Source organism: Nycticebus coucang, chromosome 20 (assembly GCF_027406575.1).
Source record: "Nycticebus coucang isolate mNycCou1 chromosome 20, mNycCou1.pri, whole genome shotgun sequence".
Lineage (NCBI taxonomy): Eukaryota > Metazoa > Chordata > Mammalia > Primates > Lorisidae > Nycticebus > Nycticebus coucang.
Window position 1 is genome coordinate 24361028 of NC_069799.1, and position 26373 is coordinate 24387400.

At 38.4% G+C, this 26373-nt stretch overlaps 1 protein-coding gene and 1 non-coding gene across 6 annotated transcripts; one reads left to right on the plus strand and one right to left on the minus strand.

The window, feature by feature from the left end:
* Window positions 1-3750: 3750 nt before the first annotated feature.
* Window positions 3751-26373, plus strand: LOC128573104 (zinc finger protein 729-like). 5 transcript variants are annotated; one of them, XM_053573298.1, is made up of 5 exons: window positions 3751-6171; window positions 10601-10762; window positions 18232-18301; window positions 25052-25373; window positions 26109-26158. In XM_053573298.1, exon 1 carries the CDS (start codon window positions 3768-3770, stop codon window positions 5889-5891), a length of 2124 nt encoding a protein of 707 aa, XP_053429273.1. In that variant the 5' UTR covers window positions 3751-3767; the 3' UTR covers window positions 5892-6171; window positions 10601-10762; window positions 18232-18301; window positions 25052-25373; window positions 26109-26158. The 5 variants fall into 5 exon arrangements, with proteins under 5 accessions (XP_053429273.1, XP_053429274.1, XP_053429276.1 ...); XM_053573299.1 differs by lacking the exon at window positions 25052-25373 and having other exon boundaries at window positions 26109-26373; XM_053573301.1 differs by lacking the exons at window positions 18232-18301; window positions 25052-25373 and having other exon boundaries at window positions 26109-26373.
* Window positions 8359-8465, minus strand: LOC128573277 (U6 spliceosomal RNA). The gene has a single exon (XR_008376420.1). It is a non-coding gene; the product is annotated as a U6 spliceosomal RNA (small nuclear RNA).

Below are 26373 nucleotides of genomic sequence, written 5' to 3' on the forward strand. Positions count from 1 at the left end.
GGATTCTTTGTAAAGGGGCCTATTCTATTACTACTACTACTACTACTATTTTTGTAAATAATCTGATTGTTTTCTTAGTTTACTTCAGATGAATTCTATAGATATTTTCTTTCTGAACACCTTGGAGAAGGGAAATTATAAAAAGTTCTTAAAGATATAACAATATTATTAATATTATTTAGACTCATATCAAGCTAACTTCAATTGAATGCAAAAAGTATAACTGTTCATATTCTTTATTTTTTTGTTCTATGGTTTTTGTTTTGTTTTGTTTTGTTGTCATAGTCTCACTCTTTGCCCCTGAGTAGAGTGCTGTGGCATCGTCATAGCTCACAGCAACCTCAAACTCTTGGATGAAGGAGATCGTCTTGCTTTAGTCTTTCCAATAGCTGGAAATACAGGCCTCTGTCACAATGCCTGACTAGTTTTTGGTTTTGTTTTGTTTTTTTTTTGAGACAGTCTCACTTTTGTCACCCTCATTAGAGTGCAGTGGTGTCATAGCTCTCAGCAATATACCACTCTTGTGCTGAAACAATTCTCTTGCCTCAGACTCTCTAGTAGCTGGGAATACAGGTGCTTGCCATAATGTCCAGCTATTTTTAGAGATGAGGTCTCTCTCTGGCTCAGGCTGGCGTGGAACCTGTGAGCTCAGGAAATCCACCTGCCTTGACATTCCAAGTGATAGGATTATAGGCGTGAGCCACCTCGCTCTGCATTTCTTTCAACTTACTGATGTCACCAATTTCATCTTGTTACACTGAACACTTATACCATTAACAGAAGTTTCATGTTAAGATTATGTTTTTGTCTTTCAATTTTAAAGCATGATTAAAAAACTTTCTGGGGCTTAGTGCCTGTGGATCAAGTGGCTAAGGTGCCAGTCACATACACCTGAGCTGGCGGGTTCGAATCCAGTCCAAGCCCGCCAAACAACAATTTTGGCTGCAGAAAAAAAAAAAAAATAGCCGGGCGTTGTGGCGGGTGCCTGTAGTCCCAGCTACTTGGAAGGTGGAGGCAGGAGAATCCCTTGAGTTCAAGAGTTGGAGGTGACTGTGAGCTATGATCCAACAGCACTCAACGCAGGGTGACCGCTTGAGGCTCTGTCTGAAAAGAAAAAAAAAAAAGCTTTCTTGGCTTGACGCCTGTAGCTCAGTGGCTACGGCATCAGCCACATACACCGGAGGTGGCAGGTTTGAATCCAGCCCTGACCTGGCAAACAGCAATGACAACTACAACCAAAACATACCCTGGTGTTATGGCAGGTGCGTGTAGTCCCAGCTACTTGGGAAGCTGAGGCAGGAGACTTGCTTAACCCCAAGACTTTGAGGTTGCTGTAAGCTGTGATGCCATGGCACTCTACCCAGGGTGCCAGCTTAAGACTCTGTCTCAAAAAACAAAAATTAGGTCAGCACCTGTGGCTCAGTGGGTAGGGCACTGGCCTCATATACCAAGGGTGGTGGGTTCAAACCTGGCCCCAGCCAAACTTCAACAAAAAAAAATCCGGGCATTGTGGCAGGCACCTGTAGTCCCAGAAACTCTGGAGGTGGAGGTAAAGAGAGTCGCCTAAGCCCAGGAGTTGGAGGTTGCTGTGAACTGTGTGATGCCATGGCACTCTACCAAGGGCAATAAAGTGAGACTATGTTTCTACAAACAAACAAACAAAAAAACCCCTAAAACTAAAAGTGCTTCCTGCCCTGTCATTATAATACTACAACATTTTACTTAAATGTACTTAGTTTTTTTTTTTTTTCAGATTTTCTTATTGTTACCTAATTTAGCATCGTTCCCAAGCATAATTTTATGATTTCAATGAAAGGGGCTTCCTTTGACATATCTTCTTTGGCAGTTTTCAGCATTCATTTATCCTGATAAATGTTTATTTTTTTCTTTATCTTGAAGGGATGTTTTGCTGGATACAGTGTATGAGTTTTGAAATTTTTGTTCTTTCAGCACTTTGACTATATAATCCAACTCTTTTTTGATATGATAGGTGTGTGTTGAAAAATCCACTAGTAATCTCAGAAGAGCGTGCTTAGAGGTGACACATCTGTTTCCTTTTATGGCTTTCAAGATAGTCTTGTGTGGCTTTCAAATCTTTGATCTTCATGTGTCTTTTTATGGGTTTCTTTGTGTTTCTCCTAGCTGAAGTGTGGTGCTCTTGATGTTCTGTATTTTTTTTTTCTTTTAAATTTTCTCAGTCTTTTCCCTGTGTTCTTCAACTTAGGAATTTCTCTTTTTTTAAGCTTTAGTTTTTTTGTTTATATCTCCATTTTTAAGACTTTAGTTAGTTTGTATCATTCCCATTTCATCCATTTACCATCATGAAGATAAAACTCTTAGGTAATATATACATCTCTCTTTTTGTATGGTTCATTGTACATTATTTATTTTGTTTCCTCTGTTTTTGTCGCCCTATTATTTTTTACATGTTTTAATCTTTGATTGACTTTTGAGGATCACAAATGTCACCTTTCTTTTGTTGTTTTTTTTTTTGAGACAGAGTCTCACTTCTTTACCCTTGGTAGAGTGCCCTGGCGTCAAATCTCACAGCAACGTCAAACTCTTGGGCTTAAGGGATTATATTGCCTCAACCTCTCAAGTAGCTGGGACTACAGTCGTCCACCACAGTGCCCGGTTATTTTTTTTTTTTTTTGGTAGTTGTCATTGTTGTTAATGTGGCCCGGGCTGGGTTCAAACCCGCCAGCCTCCGTGTTTGTGGTTGGCACCATAACCACTGTACTATGGGCGCCTAGCCACATAAGGCACCTTTCACACAATCCATGATGTGGCTTTACCTTACAGGACTCTGACACACATTAGCAGACTAGAGGCAGTTTAGTATACATTCTGAAAGTGTTTTGTTTGCAAAATAGTGTGGCTATTTTCTAGCTGAAGCATTTTCCCCACATTACCTCCTAGGAACTTGTAATCACTTTCTGGACCTGAATCTGTCTGTTGTCTTGGAGTCTCTCTGGTGCTGTAACAATATTTTACCTTTAGTTTCAGGTCCCCCATCAGTTTTATAAAAACATCACCATTCTCGAGTGGCACCTGTGGCTCAAAGGAGTAGGGCGCCAGCCCCATATGCCAGAGGTGGCGGGTTCAAACCCAGCCCTAGCCAAAAACAAAACAAACTGCACTCTCTGCAGTCTCTTCAGCACTCTCCCTCATGGGACACATAAGCTATCTTTAGAAAAGCCCTGAAAAGCAAGTAGAGTTAATGCAGGTCTCTATTTTTCTTTTGAGAAAAAGTTTACTTTCACATGGACAATGCTGTTTTCAGGTGTGGAAATGTAACTGGTCTGAGCTGCTGGGACTACAGTTGTCTGCCACTCACCCCACTAATTTTTTCTATTTTTGGTATAAACAGGGTTTCACTCTGGCTCAGATCACTCTTGTATGCCTGTGTTGAAGCAATCCACTCACACATTCTCCCAGAGTGCTATGTTTGCAAACATGAACTACTGTACCTGGCCTGTATATGCCTCGTCACATTGTGGTCATCTGTTGGGCTGAAAATTTTCACTTCGCTTTTATAGTCCCTAAAATATAGTATATATTTCTTACTTATATGTATTTTGAAAATTATTAGGGCATTTGTGCTGTCCTGTGCCATCTTGCTACTGTGCTGGGCATAATTTTACAGACAAAATTTGTAATGTATATTTATTCAATTGTGATGAAAATCAATGGCATAATTTTCTATTTTTAAATTTCTTTCAGTTATATCTAATCATTCCACCCAGAGCAATTCACAAGTGCTGGGCATGAATATTTTATTACCGGAGATAATCCTGAGAAGATATGAAAATGATGGCCCTGAGAATTTAAACTCAATAAAAGACTGGGATAGGGTGTGTGAGTATAAGCAGCAGAACGTATGTTACAATGGACTAGATGAAAGTTTAACAGCTATGCATGGTAAAATCTACCAATGCAGTAAATGTTTCAAAGTTGTCAGAAAATTATCAAATGTAAATAGAGATAAGATGATATATACTGGAGAAATAACATTGAAGTGTAAAAAATATGAAAAAGTCTTAAAACTATGCTCAAACGTCCATAAACATGAGATAACCCATTCTGTGGAAAAGCAGTACAAATGTAAAGAATGTTGCAAAGTCTTTAAATCTTGCTCAAGACTGTCTAAACACAGGGGACTTCATACTGCAGAGAAAATTTCCCATTGTGAGAATGATGACAAGTATCTTAGCCACAGCTCAAAGTATTATAACTATGAGACAATTTATAATGTAGACAATCCTTACAAATTTGAAGCATGTGACAAATCCTTTAACCATTACTCATCCCTATCTGTACATAAAAGAATTCATTCTGGAGAGAAACCCTACAAATGTGAAGAATGTTGCAAACCCTTTAAGGATTCCTCAACTCTTTCTGTACATAAAAGAATTCATTCTGTCCAGAAACCATACAAATGTCAAAAATGTGGCAAAGCCTTTAACTGGTACTCACATCTTTCTGTACATAAAAGAATTCATACTGGAGAGAAACCCTACAATTGTGAAGAATGTAGAAAAGCCTTTAATGATTCCTCAACCCTTTCTGTACATAAAAGAATTCATTCTGGAAAAAAACCTTACAAATGTGAAGAATGTGGAAAAGCCTTTAAGGATTCCTCTATTCTTTCTGTACATAAAAGAATTCATTCTGGAGAGAAACCCTACAAATGTGAAGAATGTGGAAAAGCCTTTAATGATTCCTCTACTCTTTCTGCACATAAAAGAATTCATTCTGGAGAGAAACCTTACAAATGTGAAGAATGTGCAAAAGCCTTTAACCATTCCTCAACCCTTTCTGTACATAAAAGAATTCATTCTGGAGAGAAACCCTACAAATGTCAAGAATGTGGAAAAGCCTTTAAGGATTCCTCAACCTTTTCTGTACATAAAAGAATTCATTCTGGAGAGAAACCCTACAAATGTGAAGAATGTGGAAAAGCCTTTAAGAATTCCTCAACCCTTTCTATACATAGAAGAATTCATTCTGGAGAGAAACCCTACAAATGTCAAGAATGTGGAAAAGCCTTTAAATGGTCCTCAACCTTTTCTGTACATAAAATAAGTCATTCTGGGGAGAAACCCTACAAATGTGAAGAATGTGGAAAAGCCTTTAACCGCTACTCACACCTTTCTGTGCATAAAAGAATTCATTCTGGAGAGAAACCCTACAAATGTGAAGAATGTGGCAAAGCCTTTAATTATTCCTCTACTCTTTCTGCACATAAAAGAATTCATTCTGGAGAGAAACCCTACAAATGTGAAGAATGTGACAAAGCCTTTAATTATTCCTCTACTCTTTCTGCACATAAAAGAACTCATTCTGGAGAGAAACCATACAAATGTGAAGAATGTGCAAAAGCCTTTAAGTGGTCCTCAAAACTTTCGGTACATAAAAGAATTCATTCTAGAGAGAAACCCTACAAATGTCAAGAATGTGGAAAAGCCTATGATGGACACTCACAACTTTCTGTACATAAAAGAATTCATTCTGGAGAGAAACCCTACAAATGTCAAGAATGTGGAAAAGCCTTTAACTGGTCCTCAAACCTTTCTGTACACAAAAGAGTTCATTCTGGAGAGAAACCCTACAAATGTGAAGAATGTGGAAAAGCCTTTAAGGATTCCTCAACCCTTTCTGTACATAAAAGAATTCATTCTGGAGAGAAACCCTACAAATGTCAAGAATGTGGAAAAGCCTTTAACCGGTCCTCAAACCTTTCTGTTCACAAAAGAATTCATTCTGGAGAGAAACCCTATAAATGTGAAGAATGTGGAAAAGCCTTTAATGATTCCTCTAAACTTTCTGTACATAAAAGAATTCATTCTGGAGGGAAACCCTACAAATGTGAAGAATGGAAAAGCATTTAACCGGTCCTCAACCCTTTCTGTACATAAAAGAATTCATTCTGGAGAGAAATATTAGAAATATGAATAGTGTGGCAAACCCTTTAACTCACGGTCAAACCAGCCTTTACAATAAAAAAAAAAAAATGAGATAACATGGAAACCCTAGAAATATGAAGAATCTGGCAGTACCTTACTTGGTTTTCATAACTTATGAAGCTTATTAGAATTTACACTGGAGAGAAATCCTACAACTGTGAATGGTATGGCGATGCACTTAAGCAGAGCTGAAACTTTACTAGACGTAAGAAAATTCATATTGGAGAGAGATCTTACAAATGAGAATAATATGGCAAACGTTTTAACTGATTCTTGGCCCTTAGTAAACACAAGAGAAATCATGTCAGAGAAAAATCATAATATGAAGGTGTGTGGAAGCTTTATACCAGTAATTCTAGTTTTCTGTATACAGTAGAATTCATGTTAAACAGAAAAGCTATAAATGTGAAGAAGGTGACAAGTGTTTAAATTCTTTTCAAACGTTTATGAAATTTATGACAAAGAAAACCCCTACAACTGTGAAGACAATGTTGAATCTTATAACCAGGGTTTATTTCTCGTACTTTTCTAATCATAATTCATAGGAAAGAAATACCCTGCAAATATTTCAATGATGTCTTAAAGTTGTGTTTATCCTGTTTGGTAGGACTAGGGAGAGACAGGGGCAGATGGTTCTAGGGCATCCCTTGTCCATAATAAGAAGGAAGAAAATTACTAGAGTGGGTTGCCAAGAAAGAAAAGCATTTCAGGAAAATAATTTCAAGCCAGAAGTGTACTTGTCAAGAATGCTATGGAAAATATTCCTTCATAGGCAGAAAGTTGGAACAGATAACTTCAAGTTACCGCAACTGTGGTATGTGTGGAGTTCAATACAGCCAGAGTTTAAAACACAATGTATTAAAGAAAAAAAAGTATCTGTAATTATTCAGACACCTCATGTTTAAATCTATCTACTTGTTAAAATTGTACAAAATACTACATGGCCATGGTATGGTTACAGAGTATTTTCAAAGAAGAAAATTGTGAGAGTTGTAATAAAATTGTTATTAACTTCTATTTTCAACAGTTTTAAAATAAATTTGATTTTTCTGGAAAAAAAAAAGAAAAGCATTTCAGGAAGGCTTTCAAAAACTAAACTGATGTTTGCTTTACAAAAATGACTTGCAGAGCTAGAGAAACCCCAGTGTGGAGGTATGGCCAAAGCCACAAAAACAGGTCTTTGCAGCATGCATACAAGTAAGGTGACAGTAGCCTCAAGTGACCCATTTTCATAAACACAGTAAAATTCTTAATACTTTTATCACAGATTACAAATACTATGACAACTTCTAGAAATTGCTTTACAGGGGTAGAAATGGGAGGACAGTCCATTCCGGAATTTGTCCCCCTTTCCAGTAAAAATAGTAAATATATTACCACCACCCCCACCGCACCACTTAAGATAGATCGGAAAATTATCATGAAGGGGAAAAATCTCACTAACCCAAGGTATTCTCCACTTGATAAGGTAGATGTCTCCCTTCTCTGGAGTGTACTGTGCTTTAATAAACTTTGGCCTTTTGCTAACTTGTATCTACTGGTTCTGCTCATTTGTTACGCTGTCTTGGTACCAGTAACTATGCTGTGTCACCGGGAACCAAAAACCAGGGAACACACACTTGACATCTGTTCCCCATATGTGACATTTTAGTGCCAAAATCTGGGAGGAAAGTGTATATTTTCAGCAAGATAAGGTAATGGAACATTAGACATTCTGAATTCACGCTGCCTGATGCACATTACTTATTACACTTACAGCTCTCACTCTCTTTGCTTTCCAGGTAATGTAGCTCCTTACCCTTGCTCCATTTTCCTTCATTTTATTTTATTTTATTTTATTATTATTTTTTTTTTATTAAATCATAGCTGTGTACATTGATATGATCATAGGGCATCATTCACTAGCTTTACAGACCATTTACCAAGTTTCACATATATCCTTGTAAGATGCACACCTGGTGTAATTCCACCAATCCCTCCCTCCCCTCCCTTTCCCCCTTCCCCCTATTCTTTTTTTTTTGTAGAGACAGAATCTCACTGTACCGCCCTCGGGTAGAGTGCCGTGGCGTCACAGGGCTCACAGCAACCTCTAACTCTTCGGCTTACGCGATTCTCTTGCCTCAGCCTCCCGAGCAGCTGGGACTACAGGCGCACGCCACAACGCCCAGCTATTGTTTTGTTGCAGTTTGGCCGGGGCTGGGTTTGAACCCGCCACCCTCAGCATATGGGGCCGGCGCCCAACTCACTGAGCCACAGGTGCCGCCCCCTTCCCCCTATTCTTAGGTTGTACCTGGGTTATCGCTTTCATGTGAAAACCCTAATTTAGTTTCATAGTAGGGCTGAGGACATTGGGTACTTTTTCTTCCATTCTTGAAATACTTTACTAAGAAGAAAAAATATGGAATGCTTCACGAATTTACGTGTCATCCTTGTGCAGGGACCATGCTAATCTTCTCTGTATCGTTCCAATTTTAGTATATGTGCTGCCAAAGCGAGCACTGTTTTTTTGTTTTTTGTTTTTTTCATCTCCACAATGCGCATCATCTCCCAGTTGGATCTAATATTGGAAAGCATACAAAGGGGCCTCTTGCTCCACAAACAAAACATTAAAGTACATTTTTAAGGTCTTGATAAGGAGAATTGGGATGAAGAGACACAAGAGAGAGCCAAGTCAGCATCAGTCCCCAAGAGCAGTACGAAGCTTTTGAAATGCTTGCTACCACTAGGAAAGAAGTTTGTCAGGAACAGAGTTACTCTAGGGTAAGGCAAGAAGCCACCAGGCCAGAGCCTTTCCCGCATCATGACAATGGGTTCCTGGAGTCAGGAATGGCTCAGGAAGCAGCCTCTGCTGGGACCATCCCCTCAGTACTAGAGAGATGCCCTGGAGGCGACATTTCCCTCCCCTGGAGATAGGGGATCAAACTTGATTTCCAGACCTTGTGAAATCCCTGAAGCAGCTCTCAATTTCTGAAACTCTTGTGGTTTGGTGGACACACTCCAGCTTCAGCACAAGGCCCACTTTCAGATGCTGGGAAGGCTGGTTGTTGGGTAGTTGTCTCTTTGTGTCACAGTAAACAAACTGATGTTCATAACATGAGAGTCACCCCTCTGCTCTTCCTGAATATTCTGGGACTCTCTTTCTCTCTCACATCTTTCTTTAAAATGGAAGGCAAAATATAAACCTATAGGGTACTCTAAAATACCTCTGCTCCCTGGTTGATGATGCCTTGTTTATTTTTTTCAGTGCTTTCCAGCTGGCCTACCCGATTGTTTGATGAAGTCTAAACTTTAACCTAGAGACCGAAATCCTGTAAAACCACCTTCCCAGGTCTTTAAATAGAAAAGAATTAATGGGGTTTGCATTTTCATTCAAAGCAGGAAAAAAACTTAAAGCAAGAAGAAACCAGTATGTGTTAGAGAGATGTGAAGAAACTCATGAATATTAAGAAACATGGGCGGCAAGTCACACTAAAAGGAAAGACAACGATTTTGTGTATGACAAAATCTAATAACAATATTTCTCCTAAAATAAGTGATGGTTTAAGAAGAAAATATATATATGTGTATATATATATATATATATATTTTTTTTTTTTTCTTTGAGACAGTCTCAAGCTGTGGCCCTGGGTAGAGTTCTGTGACATCACTGCTTACAGCAACCTCAAACTCTTGGCCTTAAGCGATCCTCTTGCTTCAGCTTCCCAAGTAGCTAGGACTAAGGCGCCCACCACAACACCCAGATATTTTTGATTATAATTGTCATTGTTTGGCAGTCCCGGGTTGGATTTGAACCCGCCAGCTCTGGTGTATGTGGCTGGCATCTTAGCTGCTTGAGCTACAGGCGCCGATTCAAGAAGAAAATTTTCTGACAAACATAGGGCTTCACCATGTCAGAAATGGTCTATATAAGGGATAACATTTGGAAAGGTAAATTATGAAAAATGTTGTATGTGACCAGGTTGGCCTAACTGAAAAGGGAACGTCCAGGTAAGTGTTAGTTTTGTTTTGAGAATTTGTTTAAAACCTCATCAGGTTGCTGTATATTTGCTTAAAGTGACAAAGATCAATTATTGAGCATTAATCTGCCACAACAGTGTTAAATCTGCTGCTTTGTATTTTATTCTACCTGCCTGAAGCTATATTTCCTTAGTTATGGGTTTTGAGATCACTACTCAAGGTTATGAGTTACTCCTTTGAAAATGAAGCAAAGAAAAATAGGAGTCAACTTTATTCTAAAACACTAGCCTCTTTTTCTTACTGCCTGACTGACATTTTAACTCCTTCCTCTGTCTTTAATTCACTCTGCACACCTCTTGGCTTTTTGTTGCTAAGATAAGATGACAGACTATTTATGTGTGACTGGTGCCATCCTTGAACAACATATTTTTTCTTTCACAAGAAATGACAAAACTAGACCATTTCTGGTTGTGGTACAAACTGGGGACTACCTGCTCTCTTTGCTGCCCTTTTTGAGTTGTGACTTTCTCAATCAAGTAAGGTGTTTGCAATGGATTTTTCCCTGCTGCATCAGTGGTGTCTCTTTTATAAACCTGTAGCCTTGATCTGCTCTTGGTAAGCTTTAGTTAGCCACCCCTCAAGTGGAGGCAAATGGTCTGTGTTTAATCTCCTCACAGACTCCCTGAAAAGATTCAGGAAGACACCCCAGATTCCTCTCAGTCTGAATCGATGGACAGCTCTTTCACTGTAGTCAGTAGTAAAACTCCTGGCAGACAGGGAGGTCATGTGAACAAGGGGACTTCGTGACACAAAGGCTAAAAAGAGGCACCCAGGCAGAGGTAAGTTGGAAAGTCAGGAATTCAGTGTTGAAAGTGGTTGCATGTTTGTTAAGGGAAGCCACCTGCCACTGGAATCTGACCTTAGGACTCTGAGTGAGAAAATGCAGATCTCAGCCTACTCTGGCAACCTGAGATGGGCACAACATTGTCCACAGGTAATACTTGGTCCATGGCAATGATGTCTTTATGGGCATCCAACTATTTGGTACAATGTCTCTAGGGATGCCCAGTGCAAAGTGTAGTCTACCCTCTCTACCTATGGAAGGCTGTTGGCCAAGACTTTCTAAGAAATACTAAGGCTACATATTTATTGTTTAATACTTCACTCTCCCCTCTGGGTGAAGAATCTGGTTCTGTAGCAGGAGTGACTGGACAGCGGGACCACAAATTCTTTCGATGCCTGATTTCCTTGTCCACTGTTGGGGAGAGAATTATTGTCTAAATTAAATACTCGGGATTATTGATTCTCTAGACAACAATATCCTTCCCATGAAGGTAGTCTATGAACACTCCTGGTAGCTGTTTACTCTAGTGTCTGGAGGATGGGGAGAAATGGCCAGAAGAAATCCACATCCAGGTAAATTTCTCTATCTGGGAAGAGTTTCCCCCTGGAAAACCTCGGGACCACCGCAGTAGAGATTCACTTAATACCAAAAATGTTCACACTCTCTGAAACAGGAAGCATTAGTAGACATAGCCCCATTGATTGACAAATTTATGAGATATGGCTTTCACAAGTTTGTGCTGTTGAATAACATGCTACAAATACAGTTGAAAGTCAGTTACGGAAATAGCAAATGGTAATAACACTTTTTAATCTTTTTTTTGCTAAAAGTTAATGTCTTTAATTTATCATGTGCCTTATATACATTGTTTTGAAATTATTTTGTGAATTATTTTGTTATAGGTAAGTCAATCATGAAGTAACTCAAAGACAGGCTCAACACCTTAATTACTATGTATTTTCAAACTGGAGCTGACCACAGAAGCTTCTATTTGCACAGCCTATGGGACCGAAAGATATTTTTATCCCCAATGCTTTCTTGGAAAATAAAAAGAGTAAAAATACATTATTCCAAAACATCAATTAACATGTTCAGAAATTGCCATTTAATTTTCTACTCATAGAGTCGAACACAGAAACTTTCTTTAACTATTGCCAGAATAGACAATTTTTATTAAAAAATCACTGTTCAGTGGTGAAAGCACAGGCTGTATAAGATTTGTAGGGCAAGCAGAGATTATTATAGTTACATGAGCAAATTTCTAATATCTAATCCTGATTTCTAATATCTGGTTAGATTAAATGGGTAGTCATTAGAAAGAACTGAAGGTGATACTAATTAAAATACATTTATAATAACTGTATAATACATATGATTTAGATATAATGAATATACCTAAGCACACACATATAAATGACCTTTCTAAAAAAAAGTAATAAATGAAATCTAAAATTAAATTATAGGGCTATAGGTTAATTTATAATTTAATTATACAGTTATAGGTTAACTAATGACTCCATGCTAAACCTCACAGTTAAAGTATTCTATAGTGGACATACCCGCTATTTGACAATGTGAATGCTGCTTTCTTGGCACTGTTGTTGTTATTGCTTGATATTGTGATGCACCAACCATCTGTTTACTTTTCTGAATGTATTTATCTTCATTTGCTCTTTGTAAGGATTTTGTTTCTAGTCCTTGTCTTGAACATTGTTATTGTTGTTGAATTTTAAGCCTTTTTCATTTTGTGAAGACAAAGGGTGGAAACCTTATATGTATATGGGTTTCATATGTATATGTAAAAGGAAAATAAAAGTAAGACATGTATATGTATATGTAAAAGGAAAATAAAAGTAAGACACAGAAGACTAACTCATTAAGCAAATATTTACTAGAGTTTTACCCTGAACAAGATTATCTGCTGAGTATTTTGGGATAACAGTAAAAAATCAGTTTTGAACGCTATACTCTAAAATAGTGTGATCTGATATAAAACATATGTTCAAAATAAGCTTTTTACACTGTTGTCATCTTAACTGGACCAATATTTACATTAAAGCAATGATGGAAAATACAAAAGAAAATGAAATTTAATTATCTATCTGTGTTAATTTGAAGATTCCACAATATTTTTTATTTTTATTAGTTCCCTAATTGACCTTCATGACAATATTCCAACTATGAAGACACTGGGTTCTTTCCTGGGACTACCGTATTCTATTTGTAAAATTCTCAAATCCATTTTCCAACTATTAAAGAACTGAATCAATGTAAGTTTCAATATATTTGTTTCCTTCAATTCACAAGGAGAGCTCTAGACTATACACTTCATGACTTAGGTGTACAGTAAGAGTAAAGATGCAATAAAATATTTCTAGTAATAAACACTTTAATCTCATATGGTATAGCACACAGGTTTAATTACAGGAATTGTAATTTATGATATTACTTACGATGAAAAGACTCTGGCATATTCACCTGCTTCTCACTGCCATTCTGATGTTATTTACATACAAAATGATGGTTCCATGCTACAGACTATTAATGAGATCATGGCCAGACCATCATGTTGCCTCATATTACTGCTGGTCTCCCCGCAGCCATCAGTGAGGTATGTGGACACAGCTTCTTGTCCAGGACCAGAAGCTGAGCAAATAAGCACTGTCACTGCAAAGGTATAACTCAATCCTTTGCATCAGGATTATCCTTATCTTTGAACAAACCCAGCTGTTCTGGACCAAGAGAAAATAAAGCTTCTCCGAATTCAGGTGTAAAATGAAGTGTCCGAAGAAGGGAATGGAGATGACAGGATCTACCCTGATTTCTGATACTGCTTAAATTGGTGAATTTTCTAGGAGCAGTTGACTTCAAAATTTTAGTGTTTAATTTTTTCCCTTATCCATACTGATTATTTGGCACACTGGAATAATTCTCTCCAAATAGATCCCCAAATATTGTACAACTAAATAGTACCTGGCTAAAGCCCAGCCCCAGCCCCAGCCTGAACACTCAGTAGATGAACCTGCCCCAACTGGGCACCGCCATGTTGGCGACGGTATGTCTTCAAAATGTGATTTTCTTAATTTTTAATTTTTTTCTAATTAGAAAGAAATTTATTTGAGATCTGAGAATTATGTTTGTGAACTTGCCACTGTGCGCTTACAGTGGCAACACTGTTCAAACCACTCGGCAAGGTTCCATAATCTCGGTATATCAGTGTCTCACAGTTGTGTTCTCATTGACTTGTGTTGGTGTCTTGCTGCATTTTGTATATTTTTATTATTGTGTGTTTTGTGTGTTCTTGGGAGAATGTCAGAGTTTGACTCAGAGCAATGAACAAACATTTGGAAATTTCTTCTTCTTTTTTTTTTGTGAGATACTGTCTTACTAAAGAGTGCTATGGCCTCATAGCTCAGAGCAACCTCAATCTCTTCGGGTACTCTAGCAATTCTCTTGCTTCTCTCTCAATTAGCTGGGACTACTGGCCCCCAACTCAATGCCTGGCTATTTTTCAAGACAGGGTCTTGCTGTTCCTCAGGCTGGTCTCGAACCCAGGAACTCGGGCAATCCACCTGGCTCATCCTTCCAGAATCCTGGGATTACAGGCTTGAGGGGACAATCTTTTTTTGTTTGTTTGTTTGTTTTTAGACAGAGGCTCAAGCTGTTGCCTTGGGTACAGTGCCTGGTATCACATCTCATAGCAATCTCAAACTCTTGGGCTCAAGCTATTCTGTTTCCTCAGCTTCCCAAGTAGCTGGGACTATAAATGCCAGCCACAATGCCCTACTATTTTCTGTTGTTATTGTTGTTGCAGTTGTCGTTGTTTTTGCTGGCCCAGGCTGGGTTAGAACTTGCCAGCCTTCGTGTATTTGACCGGCACCACCCACTGAGCTGGTGGCACCACCTAAGCAAGAAATATTTTTTTAAAAAGATATTTCACTGACATACTGAATGTCAAGGAAAATACAACAGCAGCCATGATGGACATTCTGAGAAAACTAAAGACTTACAAAATTGCATTGAAGGGTAAATTACCTAGCTTTCCAAGTAGAGTACTTTAAATGTGACCATAGTGATATTCAGGAATGAGGTATGTAACAGGGTCTTGATACAATAAAAATGTCAAGTTATAACAATGTACATGAGGAGAAAATCTTTAGTTTCCTCCAATGATTCATAGAAGAAACTATTAACAGTGTTTATTTTTCTGGATACTTCCTATGAGTTTATAAATACACATTTTGACCTTTAAAGAATAAATTATATCATTTTCCATTGTTCTTTTATTTACTGTTTTCTTATCTATGGTTAACTGACATGTATTTATATCGGTCAGATCAGTTCTGAGGCCTATTTCATAAATTCTCAGGACTAGTGTCTATTGTAGGTCAATTCTTACTGTTAAAATTTGGGTGCCAACACAACTCAAACATATAAAATAAAAATTTTAGTGTACATGTAGGTACCTGTCTTTGAAGATATGTTCTGATTTTAAACTGATTTCTAGTTTATCATCATTAAATTGTTTTCATTTACTGGAATAATAAAATATCTTACAACTACAATGAGAACTGTGGATTTGGGAAGCTCAAGGTTGGAATGAAAAATTAAAGGAAAATCTGACTTGTGATTCACACATGCAGTTAAAATGAATTTTATTGGATAAAATGCAAAATTATCTAAAATTAAAAATAATCAAAACCACTAATGTTTTCTTATGCTGTATAATATGAAATTTAGTACATTTATATGATAAAGTATTGCATGATCTCAGTGTAAAATGCCAATGAAATAGAGCAAAAGTGGCCGGGCAGGTAACTATCACCTGTAGTCCCAGTTTTTTGAGAGACTCTGGTGGGAGGGTTTCTTGAGCACATTAGTTCCAGACCACCCAAAACAAAAGTGAGACCCTTTTTCTATTAAAAATAGAAAAACTAGCCTCAGCACTCATAGCACAGTGGTTGTGGAGTCAGCCACATGCACCATGGCTTGCAGATTCTAGCCCTGAGCAGGACAGCTAAACAACATTTGCCACTACAAAAAGAAAATAACTGGGTATTGTGGTGGACGCCAGTAGTCCCAGGTACTTGGGAGTCTGAGGCAGGAGAATTGCTGAAGCCCAAGAGAGGTGGAGGTGACTGTGAGCAATGATGGCACAGCACTCTACCAAGGATGACATAGTGAGACTCTGTCTCAAAAAAATAGAAAAAATTCACAAGGGTGGTGGTGCACACCTGTAGTCCCAGCTCTTAGGAGGTCAAGGAAAGAGGATTGCTCTACATCAACTATTTGATATTGAGCTATGATGCCATGGCACTGTAGCCATGGTGACAGAGTGAGAGTCTATCTAAAAACAAAAATGCAACAAATGTCACACAAAGGTCAATACATATATTAGATTTCACATTGTATAATAAAATAAGATCCATCAAAATAAACAGAATTTGAAAATTAGGCAAATAATATTAACCAGGTTTAGGATTTTTTTTGTTGTTTTTGTTAGTGACCAATATTAAAAGTATAGAGGAGTTTCGGGGCCTATTGCTCATTGGCAAGGGTAGCAGCCACCTACACCAGAGCTGGAGGTTTTGAACCCAGCCCAGGCCTGCCAAAGTACAATGACAACTACAACCCCAAAGTAGCTGGGTATTGTGGTGGGCACTTGTCCCAAATACATGGGAGACTAAGGCAAGGGAATCGCTTAAGTTCAAGACTTTGAGGTTGTTGTGAGCTGTGACACCATACCACTTTACCCAGAGGAAAAAAGTGAGAGTCTGTCTTAAAAAAAGTATAGAGGGAGCAGTCTTTTGATTGATGTTTTAATGTTTTATTGATATCAGAGAGGAGATATGATGAGAGAAGAGGAACGAAGGAAAGGTGGGTATCAGAGAAAAAGAGGAAGGAGAGAATGAAAGAGATGTTACATTGCTGGCTTTAAAGATGGAAGAAGAGGGTCTTAAGCCAGGGGATGTAGGCCTCCTCTAGAAGCTAGAAAATGTAAGGAAAAGAATTTTTCCCTGGAGGTTATAACATACTAAGATGGTGGCCAAGTAACAGCTTTCTTGCAACTGGGCACAGTGAGTTTGGACTCCAGGCATCTCTCTCTGGTGGGATCTGCCCAGAAACATCCCTTTGAGGACACAGGGAGTCAGCGTGAGACCTCTGGACCCCATGAGGAGGACGAGAGCAGCGGAAAACTGGCAAGTGTTTGCATGTGTTCATTCCGTCTAATCCCACTGGCAGCTATAAGTACAACAGCAGTGATATTGAAAACTGGAAACGCCTTACCCGTGAGCTGTTTTATTTATTTTAGTTTTTTACTTGGCATTCAGTTAAACTACCTTTGGAGAACTTGGGCAAGAATTCAGAGGACTTTAAGTGTTGTTTAGAGCCCAAGACTGAGTCACTCAGCCGGTCGGAGCTAATAGTGTTCAGCTGTAGGCTGCCTGGAGTCATTGTAGGAGAACTGCCCCAGCAAGCTCCACCCTCAGTGATGCAGAGCAAGGTTCAGGCAGGAGTGAGCAATCTAGTGCTGTCTAGAGCAGTCTAAAGGGGGGGGGGACTGAGACACCTTACAGCCCTAACCCTCAGGGGCATAGAATGATACCAGTTTTGGCATACTGGGTAAGTGGATAGCCACTTCAGGAGTGATCCCAGTGACAAGTGCTTTTCTGGGAAAGCTTCAGCTTAGCCAAGGTTAGCAGTTTAAAGTGACTTGTAAGCGGGCAGAGGAGATATTTAGGCTCTGCACCCTGAGGGGTTTGAGAAATCACAGAGGCCACCAGTCTTCATCTCATACAGCTGTACCAGCACTGTGATTAACAACTCATACCCAAGAAGATCACCTGTTGCCCCAGCAATATCCAGTAAGATATATATAACGCCTTCTTTTTGGTTTTGTTTTTTGTTTTTTTGTTTTTAATTTCAACATTTTCCCTATAGATTTTTCTTTTCTTTTTTTCTTTTTATTTATTTATTTATTTATTTTGTAGAGACAGGGTCTCACTTTATGGCCCTCAGTAGAGTGCCATGGCATCACACAGCTCACAGCAACCTCCAACACCTGGGCTTAAGTGATTCTTTTGCGTCAGCCTCCAGAGTAGCTGGGACTACAGGCGCCCACCACAATGCCCAGCTATTTTTTGGTTGCAGTTCAGCTGGGACCTGGTTTGAACCTGCCACCCTCGGTATATGGGGCCGGGGCCTTACCGACTGAGCCACAGGCGCCGCCCTTCTTTTCTTTTTTTATCTTTCTTTTGTCTTTTTTCTACTTTAAATACAATTTCCCATTGTTGTTTTTTTCAACAATTAGAACTTCATTTTTGCTAGTGTTTCTACCACTATTATTTGTTTTTCTCCACAATTTTATCTCATGAAGTTTTTTGTTTGCTTGTTTTGGTTTCATTTATAGCATTTTAGCCTTTCATCTCTACTTGGTAGAGGTTGGGTACTGTGTCTGAACAGGCTACCAAAGAGCTGCTGACCTCAAGGGAACCACCCAACCTGGCACCCCCCGAGGTTGGGGTTTCTTAAGGTAGGTCAAACTACCCTACTGTACACCTATATTGCTCCTATCTCCCTCTTTCTGTGGTTGTCTTTTTTTTTTTTTTGACAGTATTTTCTTTTACCCACCCCCTCTCCTTTTTCTTTTTTCTTTTTTTTCTTTCTTTTTTCCACTCTTGCTCTTCAATCTTTTCACTCTTCTGGTACCAAAAAGACTCATCAAAACCCTACTCCAGAGGCATGGCAACTTAAAGATCAAGAGGAAGTGAAAGAAAAACTAGGGCAAGGAAACAGATAAAGGAAAGCACTCATGTGTAAGAATCAGCAGAAAACTCATGTCATCAGGAAAAACTAGTCCAGAGCAACCCCCCTCACCCCCTGGGGACTCTGAGGTAGCTACTGCAAATGATTTCACCTATAAAGAAATGTTAGAAATAACAGAAAGGGTAGCTGGGCATTGCGGTGGGTGCCTGTAGTCCCAGCTACTTGAGAGGCTGAGGCAAGAGAATCACTTAAGCCCAGGAGTTGGAGGTTGCTGTGAGCTGTGTGAGGCCATGGCACTCTACCAAGGGCTATAAAGTGACAACCTGTCTCTACAAAAATAAAAAAAAAAGAAATAACAGAAAGAGAATTTCGAATACAGACAATGAAAACAATGAAGGGAACTGCTGATAAAGTGGATTATAACCAAAAAGAAATCCAAAAACAGAATCAAATAAGACATAAACAATATGAAAAATATAGAAAGAATATAGCAGAGCTGAAGGACTAAAGCAGTCAATTAGGGAACTTAAAAATGCAATAGAAAGTATCAACAACAGATTAGACCATGCAGAAGAAAGAATTTCGAAGGTAGAGGACAAAGATCTTGAAATAACTCAGATAGTTAAAGATTCAGAAAAGAACAGAGAGAAAGCAGAATGTCCACTAACAGAATTATGGGACTATATGAAGCGTCAAACATACAAGTTATAGGAATCCCAGAAGGGGAAGAAGAATGCCCCAAGGGAATGGAAGCCATACTAGGGAATAAATGAAAATTTCCCAAATATCACCAAAGATTCTGACACACTCCTTTCAGGGGAATATTGGACCCTAAGTCACCTCAACTCTATCCTAAGTTCTCCAAGACACATTGTGATGAACCTGTCCAAGGTCAAGACAAAAGAAAAGATTCTGCAAGCTGCCAAGAGTAAGTGCCAGGTGACTTACAGGGGCAAATCCATCAGGGTGACTTCAGACTTCTCTAGTGAAACTTTCCAAAGAAGAAGACAATGGTCATCATCTACCTTTAATGTACTTAAACAGAAAAATTTCCAGCCCAGAATTCTATATCCTGCTAAGCTAAGTTTTAAAATTGACAGAGAAATCAAATAATTTACTGATATACAAACATTGAAGAAATTTGCCACAACAAGACCAGCTCTACAGGAAATAATTCAACCTGTTCTACATACTGACAATCACAATGGATCAGCACGAAGGTAAGAACTCAGTAATTCAAGGGTAGAACCTAACTTCCACACTGATGCAAAAGATAAAACTAAGGAATGGACTCTCACAAAATAACATGAATAGAACACTACCACACTTATCAATTACCTCAATAAATGTTAATGGCTTAAATTCCCCACTGAAGAGGCATTGATTGGCTTACTGGATTAAAAAACACAAACCATCCATTTGCTGTCTGAAGGAAACACACCTAGCTTCAAAAGACAAATTAAAACTCCGAGTTAAGGGATGGAAGAGAATTTTTGAGGCAAATGGAATTCAGAAGAAAAGAGTAGTTGCAATCTTATTTTCAGATACATGTGGATTTAAAGCAACTAAAGTCAAAAAAGCCAAAGATGGTCACTTTATATTGGTCAAGGGAAAAATACAGCAAAAAGTCATTTCAATTCTAAATATTTATGCACCCAATTTAAATGCTCCCAGATTCTTGAAACAGATCTTAGTCAGTCTGAGCAATATGATATCTGATAATATCATAACAGGGGACTTAAACTCCTCTTACAGAGCTGGACAGATCATCTAAACAGAAATCAAACAAAAATATAAGAAACTTAAATGAGACCCTAGAACAACCTTGAGATATATATATTGGGATGGAGCGTATATATATGCTCCATCCAATGATAAAGAATGCTCCATTGGAATGCTCCATTCCAATGATAAAGAATATACATTCTTCTCATTGTCCCATGGAACATTCTCCAAAATTGATCATATCCTAGGACATAAAACAAACCTCAACAGAATCAAAAGAATTGAAATTTTACCTTGTATCCTCTCAGACCATAAGGCATTAAAGGTGGAACTCAACTCTAACAAAAACGTTCAACCCCACACAAAGGCACGGAAATTAAACAACCTTCTGTTGAATGACAGTTGGGTGCAGCAAGAAATAAAACAGGAAATCATTAACTTGCTTGACCATAACAACAATGAATACACAAGCTACCAAAACCTGTGGGATACTGCAAAAGCAGTTCTGATAGGAAAATTTATTGCTTTAGATGCCTATATTCAAAAATCAGAAAGAGAGTTTATCAACATACTCATCAGCCACCTTATGGAATTGAAAAAAAGAAGAACAATCTAAGCCTAAACCCAGTAAAAAAAAAGAAATATCCCAAATTAAATCAGAGATCGATGAAATTGTAAAACAAAAGAATCATTCAGAAAAAGTAATAAAACAAGGAGTTGTGTTTTTTTGAAAAAATAGAGAAAATAGATAAGTCTTTGGTCAGACAAACTAGAAATAGAAAAGTAAAATCTTTAGTAACCTCAATCAGAATTGATAAAGGATAAATTACAACTGATGCCACAGAGATACAAAAGATCATCTCTGAATACTACCAGAAACTTTATGTTTAGAAATTTAACAATGTGAAGGAAAATGATCAGTATTTGGAATCACACCCTCTCCCTAGAATTAGCTAGGAAGAAATAGAGCTCCTGAACAGACCAATTTCAAGCACTTAGATTAAATAAACAATAAAAAATCTCCCAAACAAAAAAATGCCCTGTTTCGTATGACTTCACACCAGAATTCTATCAAACCTTCAAGGAAGAGCTTATTTCCATACTGCATGAATTATTCCAAAAATTGAGGAGGAAGGAATCTTCCCCAATACATTCTACATAGGCAAACATCAACCTGATATCAAAACCAGGAAAAGACCCAACTGAAAAGGAGAACAGACCAATTTCACTAATGAATATAGATGCAAAAATTTTCAACAATATCCTAGCCAAAAGATGACAGCTAATCATCAAAAAAGTCATACATAATCAAGTAGGTTTCATCCCAGGGATGCAAGGCTGGTTTAACATATGCAAGTCCATAAACTTGTTATCCACAGTATTAATGGAAGCAAAAACAAAGACCATATGATCCTCTCAATAGATGCAGATAAAGCATTTGATAAAATCCAGCATCCTTTTCTAATTAGAATACTGAAGAGTATAGGGACACATGACACATTTCTGAAAATGATCAAAGCTATCTATGGCAAACCCACAGCTAATATTTTACTGAATGGAGTAAAACTGAAACCTTTTCCACTTACAACTGAAACCAGACAAGAATGTGCTCTGTCACCATTACTATTCAACATAGTGCTGGAAGTTCTAGCCAATACAATTAGGCAATACAAGGAAATAAAGGGCATCTCAGTGGGAGGAGAGGAGGTCAAACACTTCCTCTTTGCTCACTATATGATCTTATACTTAGAGAACACCAAAGACACAATTGCAAGACTCCTGGGAGTCATAAAAAAATACAGTAATGTCTCCGGATATAAAATCAATGTCCACAAGTCAGTAGCCTTTGTATACACTAATAACTGTCAAGATGAGATGCTAATTAAGGACACAACTCCCTTCACCATAGCTTCAAAGAAAATGAGATACCTAGGAATATACCTAACAAAGGAGGTGAAGGACCTCTATAATGAAAATTATGAAATCCTCAGAAAGGAAATAGCAGAGGATATTAACAAATGGAAGAACATACCATGCTCATGGCTGGGAAGAATCAACATTGTTAAAATGTTTATAGTTCCCCAAAAATCTACCTATTCACCACCATCCCTATTAAGATAACAACACTGTACTTTCAGAATTTGGAGAAAAATGATTCTGTGTCTTGTATGGAACCAGAAAATAAAAACCTGTATAGCTAAGGTAGTTCTTAGTAATAAAACAAAGCTGGGGGCATCAAAATACCAGATTTTAGGCTGTACTACAGAGCCATAGTTTTCAAGACAACATGGTACTGGCACAAAAATAGAGACATAGACATTTCAAAATGAATAGAAAAACAGGAAATGAAACTAACATCTTACAATCACCTAATCTTTGATAGACCAAACAAGAACATACCTTGGGGGAAAGACTCCCTATTCAATAAATGGTGCTGGGAGAACTGGATACCCACATGTAAAAGACTGAAGATGGACCCACACTTTTCTCCACTCACAAAAATTGATTCAAGGCGAATAAAGGACTTACATGTAAGGCATGAAACAGTAAAAATCCTCAAAGAAAGCATAGGAAAAACACTGGAAGATATCAGACTAGGGAAAGACTTCATGAAGAACATTGCCCTGACAATTTCAGCAACAACAAAAATAAACAAATGGGACTTAATTAAACTGAAAAGCTTCTGTACAGCTAAGGAGACAATAACCAAAGGGGGGGGTGGGTAGAGGGAGGGGAATCGGTGGGATCACACCTGTGGTGCATCTTACAGGGGTATTTGCGAACCTTGGTAAATGTAGAATGTAAATGTTTTGGCACAGTAACTGAGATAACGCCGGAAAGGCTATGTTAACCACTGTGATAAAAATGTGTCAAATGGTTTATGAAGTGAGTGTATGATGCCCCATAATCATATCATTGTATACAGTTATGATTTAATATAAAAATAAAAAAAATAACCAAAGTAAATTGACAACCTACACAATGGGAAAGGATATTTGCATATTTTGAATCAGACAAAAGCTTGATAACTAGGATGTATAGAGAACTCAAATTAATCCACATGAGAAAAGCCAACAATCCCATTTATCAATGGGAAGAGACATGAATAGAACCTTGTCTAAAGAAGACAGATGAATGGCTAACAAACATATAAAAAAAATGCCCATCAACCCTAATTATTAGGAAATGTAAACCAAAACCACCCTGAAATCCTTACCATCTAACCACAGAGAGAATGGCCCACATCACAAAAATCTCAAAACTGCAGATGATGGTGTGGATGTGGAGAGAAGGGAACACTTTTACACTGCTGATGGGATTGCAAACTAATACAACCTTTTTGAAAGGAAGTATGGAGAACCCTCAAAGAACTCAGGCTAGACCTCCCATGTGATCCTGCAATCCCATTAGTGGCCCTTTACACAGAAGGAAAAAAATCCTTTTATCATAAGGACACTTGACCTAGATGGTTCATTGCAGCTCAATTTACAGTCACCAAAATGTGGAAACAGCCTAAATGCCCACCAACCCAGGAATGGATTAACAAGCAGTGGTATATGTACACTATGGAATACTATTCAGCCATTAAGAGAGATGGAGACTTCATATTCTTTGTATTAACCTGGATGGAAGTGGAACACATTATTCTTAGTAAAGCATCACAAGAATGGAGAAGCATGAATTCTACGTACTCAATTTTGATATGAGGACAATTAATGGCACTGTGGGTTAGGGAGAGGGGAGAGCAGAGAGAGAAAGAAGGAGGGAGGGATGGGAAAAGAGAGCCAAGAGAGGGAAGGAGCGAGGGGGTGGGGTCTTGGTGAGTGCCACACCTTTGGGGGCCAAGACACTATTGTAAGAGGGTCTTTACATAACAAATGCAATCAGAGTACATAAATCTGGTTTCTTGCCACTGGTATCTGGGGGATGAGAACACATGTCTGATGCTCTTGCACCTTCCAGGATGTATCCCCCAATTGCTTTCCTTAATTCCCTGTCATTGTTGCTGATGGTGTCCCCTTGTGTGGGTTTACTCTGTTCTGTGCTATTTTGCACTACTCAAATGCTACGCAGTAAATATCTTTAAGTATTACTATCTTGTGCAGTGTGTATCAAGTTGATTTTAATTTTTTTTTAGGGCAAGGATCTTGTCTCTTTTTCCTTTGGTATCTTTTATTCTGTCCCAATAAAGGTCAGTATACACTTGGTAATGAAAAATAAAAGTTGGTTGAACAGAAAAAAAAAATGAATGAAAAGAAATCTGTTTTGTTGTACTCTCAATGATCCCCAACAATAAATTAAAAAAATAAAAAATAAATATAGAGGGAACATGTATTATCAATAAGCATTTAATATACCTTTTCTGCGATTTTATGCAAAGAAAATCTAAAGTAAATGACGATAACAAGATAATTTTTCAAAAGAGAAAGGAATATAAACATTTCTCACTAGAAAGTGCTATCAAAGCTTAGTGGATTACAGTCCTCTATGTACAGAGACTAGAAGAGAGAAGATCTCCATTTTCTGAATCAAAGAAATAGAATAACAATATATATTCAATTTGCTGCTTATAATATACAGAGGCAAATGAATAATGAAATGAAACCCTCATGTTTTTAATTGTAAAAAATGGCATGACTGTCAGAAAACACCCAAAAATATAAACCGTGTTACATGATTATAAAATTTGTCAGTCATCATAGCCCTCAAGGAAACTAACAGTTCAGCTTTCTGATTATATTGTCCAAATTCTTATATTAAGACCTCCACTAGTTCCGTCATTTTTTTTTAGTGTGTGTCAAAAATTGTGAAGCTCATCATCTGGAAAAATATAAGAAGAAGAAGACTTTGTCCTCGCACAGAGCTGCATCCTCTGCTGAATAGGGTCAGGAATCCTGCAACTCAAGTCTCATCTGATTCACTGACAGGCTGCGATCTCCTGTCCAGGGATGGGGCTTGCCCATGTCTTTCCCAGCAGGAGCTGTTTCTCCACCCAGGGCTGGATCCCTAGGGTCAGGCAGTGTAGGGGAACAGCCCTCAGGAGAAAAGAGAAATTCCACCTGGGTGGCCATGGCATAGGTCTGCACTGCAGAGATCACAACCTCCTGCACCAGGTGAGGTAAGAGAGCTGCTCTCAGATTAGGAGAAAATGTATCTCCTGTGTCCTCACCCAGGCTATGTCTTGATAAATGGCCTCAGACATAGCACTGGGGGAGGTCACCATTCCTTTGGCAACACAGTAGGTGATATTTTGGGAACTTCAATCTAGGTGATTTGGAACTGTAATCAGGGCCGCTTGCTGTACCCAGTGTAGGACCTTAGGGGATCCCTATCACAGACATCACAGTCCTTCTCCATTTCACTTCTGTACAATATCAAAGACCATTGATTTTTTTTTTTTTTTTGCAGTTTTAGTACGAGGCCTGGATTGAATTTGCCACCGCTGACATATAAGGCCGCCGCCCTACTCCTTGAGCCGCAGGTACCCCCTGAGACCATTGATTTCTTTTTCTTTTACTTTTTCTTTTTTCCTTTTTTTTTTTGAAGATTTTGGCCAGGGCTGGTATATGGGTTTGAACCCGCCACCTCTGGTATATGGGGTCGGCGCCCCACTCCTTTGAGCCACTTGTCTCTCCTACTCCTCCCTGATTCCATCATACTCCCCAACGCTGACCCCCCAATGTTCTCTGAGTGCAGAATGCTAAAATCTTCTCACCACTGAGACACCCACTTTCTGTCAAAGCATTGTATAAGTTACCTGTATGTCTTTTTCTTGTGCCAAAAAAGCAAAATTCTACCTGCTGCTTTATCTTGTAAGCTGCTCATGGAAATGATTTTTCTTTTTCCAGGAATTCCCCCATCTGAGCTAAAATCAGATTCTGTGAATAAAATGAGTGAGTGAGCACCTCTAAGTGAACACCTTAGAAGCCCTAGTCTATGCTGGATAATCAGGAGCTGAAGATGTCACCTAAAATTGATTCTTCCTTTTCCAGAGTCCTGTCAAGAAGCTCCCAGTTCCCTGGCCAGGGAATACTGGGTTAATCCTTCCCCTGTCACCTCTCACATGGAAGAATCAAATCTTATCTGGTCCAGCAGAGCTGTTTTTGTCTTTGA